This window comes from Siphateles boraxobius, unplaced genomic scaffold (assembly GCF_051911475.1).
Source record: "Siphateles boraxobius isolate OS27281-9 unplaced genomic scaffold, OSU_SipBor_1 151, whole genome shotgun sequence".
Lineage (NCBI taxonomy): Eukaryota > Metazoa > Chordata > Actinopteri > Cypriniformes > Leuciscidae > Siphateles > Siphateles boraxobius.
This window is the reverse complement of record NW_027508757.1, coordinates 182,501-187,500: the sequence shown is the minus strand read 5'-3', so window position 1 is coordinate 187,500 and position 5,000 is coordinate 182,501. Positions and strand designations below refer to the sequence as shown.

At 37.7% G+C, this 5,000-nt stretch overlaps 1 protein-coding gene across 1 annotated transcript in view; it reads right to left on the bottom strand.

Annotated features, from left to right (window-relative positions):
* Nucleotides 1-5,000, bottom strand: part of cyp4f3 (cytochrome P450, family 4, subfamily F, polypeptide 3) — a 38,839-nt gene that overhangs the window by 14,402 nt on the left and 19,437 nt on the right. Inside the window, exons 8-10 of the mRNA XM_077230833.1 lie at nucleotides 3,801-3,867; nucleotides 3,396-3,525; nucleotides 1-86 (exon numbers count right to left, since the gene is read on the bottom strand). The exon at nucleotides 1-86 is cut by the window's left edge and continues 48 nt beyond it. Coding sequence (XP_077086948.1) covers nucleotides 1-86; nucleotides 3,396-3,525; nucleotides 3,801-3,867 — 283 coding nt within the window. The remainder of the gene's footprint in view (nucleotides 87-3,395; nucleotides 3,526-3,800; nucleotides 3,868-5,000) is intronic.

The window sequence follows — 5,000 nt, the reverse complement described above, 5'->3', positions numbered from 1 at the left end:
AGCGTGTCACCGCTAGAACCGGCGAGTGAAGCCTCAGACTCTCCTTGATGCACATGCTGGTGAAGGTCAGCTGACTCAGATCCTCCCTGCAGCCAATCACAGCGCAGAATCACACCTCACTCACAGTATATCACTCCATATATGGGCATTCACTGTTTACCATCATTGGATGTGCTCAGAACAACATACTACACACTGCTCTTACTGTTTCTGCAATATATTTTATGTAGACTGTGCACAGTATGCATGCTTTCAGGGATGCATAGATGATGTGAACCATGATTTTTTAACACACACACACACACACACACACACACACACACACACACACACACACACACACACACACACACACACACACACACACATATATATATATATATATATATGTATGTGTGTGTGTGTGTATATTGTTGTTTTGTATTTTAATACACATACCAGGGCTCAACATAAAAAAATTCCCCACTGGCCCCCAGGGCCAGTAGATCAGAGTTTTACTGGCCCCTTCTAAATTTTTACTGGCCCTGAAAGAAATAGAAGGAAAAGCATTTTTCCATTAAACTGTATTTATTGTTTAGCCTACAATAGGATTATACAAATAGGATTATTTTTTCTTGTCCCCTCACAATGACAGTAAACTAATTATTACATTACATGAGTGATGTTACATAGGCCTATTTTCACTTCAAAATGGCGAAATTAGACAAAAGTATATTAGTTTGCCTGATTATTTTTGTCATTCGTTTAACATTTATGACCTAAAAAACTGTCAATGAAGAAAAAATTAAGAACGCGCTGAATCTGATTATAACAAGACTGAAGCAAACACGAATTTGTGTAGCTTACACTTAATCACACATTTTTAGGGGGGCTAGGCAGGAGTTTAGGGGGGAATTTGATTACACTACTTTTAGATAGCCCGTCGGCAGGCCGGTTATGCATTTTGGTCGGCTTTTGTTGTAAATTTCCGGCAAATGAAACAGTACATGCCCTCATCGCCTTTCTCCACCCAGGTGTACTGTGTTTTCCATGACACTAGGAATTAGGACTGGGCGATATGGCCAAAAAATCATATCTCTGTATTTTTTGGTTAAATGGCAATATACGATATATATCTCGGTACTTTCTACGTTTTTCTATTTGGATAAAGAAAATCTGTATTTATTTAAAAAAATGTTATTTCACATCCTGCTCAATGATATCCAAACAATGTTGATATTGAAGGATATGGAAACAAATATAGGGAATGTAATGTAGGCTATGCAATATATTATGTGCAAAAAGGTGGTTAAAAACACATTACATTCTAACATTGTAACATTGCAATCTAAAAACAAAAATAATGCTTTTGTTTTTAAAATGACTAAAGGCTAAACTAAAAATGAAAATAAAAACAAAAGCACAAACTAATTATATTAGCCTGCATTTGATTACCCCATTATAATGCTCACTTTCATAAAAACATACTTGTAGGTTTAAAATTCCACATATGGCACATTTATTGTCTCCAGCAACAAATATTTTAGCAATATGTATATTTTAGTCAGAATTATTGCACTACTATTCTACTGTTCTATTGTTTTGCGCGCATACTCGGGGTCTCGCTTTCTCTTTCACACATTTCTGTTATTATCAATGTAGCTGACTGCACAGTGAATCTTTCATAATATCTACACTTTGCTTGTTATAGAGGATTTTCCAGCATACAGAATTCAGCACTGAACAATAAGTCCGTTCTGAGCGGTGAGGGGAGTCTATCTTAAATGCTTCTGATTGGCCAATGCGTTCAAGAAATCAACACATATGTCTGTGATTGGCTACATCGCTCAACGCTGCAAACATGTTATAAATATAAACTCTGGCCTGTAAATCGTTTTTGTTGTTATTGTTGCTTTTCTGCAACAGATGAATAAAAATGTATTAGATTTTTGTGTTTTATTCATAAATATTTCTAGTTTGCGGGAGTCCCGCAAATCGTTTTATTCTCCCACACACAGAGTGAGTGCATTACCGCCCGCGCTCGCACTCGGCCATCAAGTCTAGTCCCGCGCCGCACTCTATTTCGGGTTAAGCTTTCCGCGACTGCGCAACTGGGTTATAGGCATAGACTGGTTATAGGTTGCCAGTTTGAGATGACAAATGGGTTGAAATTGTATATGGTGTGTGGATTGTGTGAATATAATGCATTTAATACAAGATCTGGCAACTGGTCAACATTAGACAAACATATTGTTCCGATTATTCATAAAGGAGTTTGGGCCATGCAAATTATGGGAGTTTCCCGGGAGAAATAACAAACCGGGAGGGGTCCGGGAGATAGGGCTAAAAAACGGGAGAAAAACGGGAGTGTTGACAGGTATGCCTTAAACTTGTTAACTATATCTTACCAGTTATTTTGAAGCGCTTAATATAAGCTTGTGTCATGTTTAATTAGGACAAATTGTACTATGTTCTTTCACTGCAGGAGCTCACACTGCGTACTCCGCTATTTTTCAGATGTGCTCGTATCTAAACTAGTGTATCGATATAAACAGTATTGCCTCATTCCATATCGTTTTAAAAAATATATATACTGTACAAACTCGATTTACCGCCCAGCCCTACTAGGAATGTCCTCTTTCTCGTATCAGCCTCGTAGTTCTTTGACATTTTAACACGTTATAAATAACCTGAAGTAACTGACACTCTTTGCTGATGGCCAGTCACTGGCCCGCGCCAATCAACTAGCCCGACATACTCTTTTACTGGCCCCGGGCCATCGGGCCATTGCTTATGTCGAGCCCTGCACATACACATTATTGCTTAAACTGCATTTTAAAACATTCAATAAGTAAACAGTCCATAGGATGCCACTTGCTGAATTAAACAAGATGTCATGCAATGAAAATGTATCATACTGCTATTTATGTTTATGTGTTTTAGAATGCAAACTTGTAGCATAATGCATAACATTTTTAAACAGTAGTGAGTGTGTGTGTGTGTGTGTGTCACTGACCAGCTGATGTGGTGTGTGTCTCTGTAGTGAGTGTGTGTGTGTGTGTCACTGACCAGCTAATGTGGTGTGTGTCTCTGTAGTGTGTGTGTGTGTGTGTGTCACTGACCAGCTGAGGTCGTGTGTGTCTCTGTAGTGAGTGTGTGTGTGTGTCACTGACCAGCTGATGTGGTGTGTGTCTCTGTAGTGTGTGTGTGTCACTGACCAGCTGATGTGGTGTGTGTCTCTGTAGTGTGTGTGTGTGTGTGTGTCACTGACCAGCTGATGTCGTGTGTGTCTCTGTAGTGAGTGTGTGTGTGTGTGTCACTGACCAGCTGATGTGGTGTGTGTCTCTGTAGTGTGTGTGTGTCACTGACCAGCTGATGTGGTGTGTGTCTCTGTAGTGTGTGTGTGTGTCACTGACCAGCTGATGTCGTGTGTGTCTCCGTCCCGCAGGAGCGACTGGATCTCGTCACGACATCGCTCCTGATGATCCTGATGCATGGCCAGATTATAGAAGATCCAGGAGAGAGCGCTGGCGGTGGTGTCGTGACCTGAACACACACCAGTCATGCTTTCATCAGAACCAAACCAACAGCAAACCACTGAATATGAGCTAAGTGTATGTTATTCAATCTAGCACTATTAAGACTGGTCATTTGTGTACTGTCTTCAAAGACTTTGAATGATACTAAGGTCTTGTATTTTATTTATTTATGTGTGTGTGTGTGTTTTCTTTACTCCCCTGGCTCCAAAATGTTGTATTCTTTTGTTGTTTAAAGCATTAATAAATAAATAAATAAACCAGTGAATATGAGCTCGGACTCGCCTGCAAACATGAACATATCTGCATGTGCCTGGATCTCCTCGTTCGTGAGTCCCTCGTCGTTCTCATCCTGAACAGCAGAAAACTGCATTTAATATATTACCTTAACATATCCATCAGGAACACTTCCTTTAGTTTGGGATAAATACTCTACCGGCCAAAAGTGTGGAATAAACACGATTGTTAAAAGAATTTATTCCTGTGATCAAAGCTGAATTTTCATCATCATTACTCCAGTCTTCAGTGTCACATGATCCTTCAGAAATCACTATAATATGATGATTCAATGCTCTAGAAACATTTATGATTATTATCAATGTTAAAAATAGTTCATATTTTTGTGGAAACCGTCATACATTCCAATGTAAAAGTTTTTTTTAAAGAAACAGAAATTAATACTTTTATACAAAAAAAAATACTTTTAAACAAAAGTGACAGTAAATACATTTATAACGTTACAAAAGATTCTATTTAAAAAAAATGCTGCTCTTTTAATCTATATATTCATCAAAGAATGAATGAGAAGCAAATCAGCAAATTAGAATGATTTCTGAAGGATCATGTGTGCAAACTTAGAGAAAGTTTTAAAGTGACTGTAAAAGCTTGAAATGACTCTAATAGGCTTCTGTGTGTTTAGATTAGAATTTTTGACAATTGAAAATAAAATAAACGCAGCCTTGTTGAGCATACGATGCTTCTTTCAAAAACATCAACAAAATCACAGCGACCGTTTCGGTGCATGTCTCTTTAAATGATAATGAGGTGAATGTCTCTTTAAATGATAATGAGGTGAATGTCTTTTTAAATGATAATGTGTAATGAGGTGCATGTCTCTTTAAATGATAATGAGGTGAATGTCTCTTTAAATGATAATGAGGTGCATGTCTCTTTAAATGATAATGTGTAATGAGGTGCATGTCTCTTTAAATGATAATGAGGTGCATGTCTCTTTAAATGATAATGAGGTGAATGTCTCTTTAAATGATAATGTGTAATGAGGTGCATGTCTCTTTAAATGATAATGAGGTGCATGTCTCTTTAAATGATAATGAGGTGCATGTCTCTTTAAATGATAATGTGTAATGAGGTGCATGTCTCTTTAAATGATAATGAGGTGCATGTCTCTTTAAATGATAATGAGGTGCATGTCTCTTTAAATGATAATGTGTAATGAGGTGCATGTCTCTTTAAATGATAATGTGT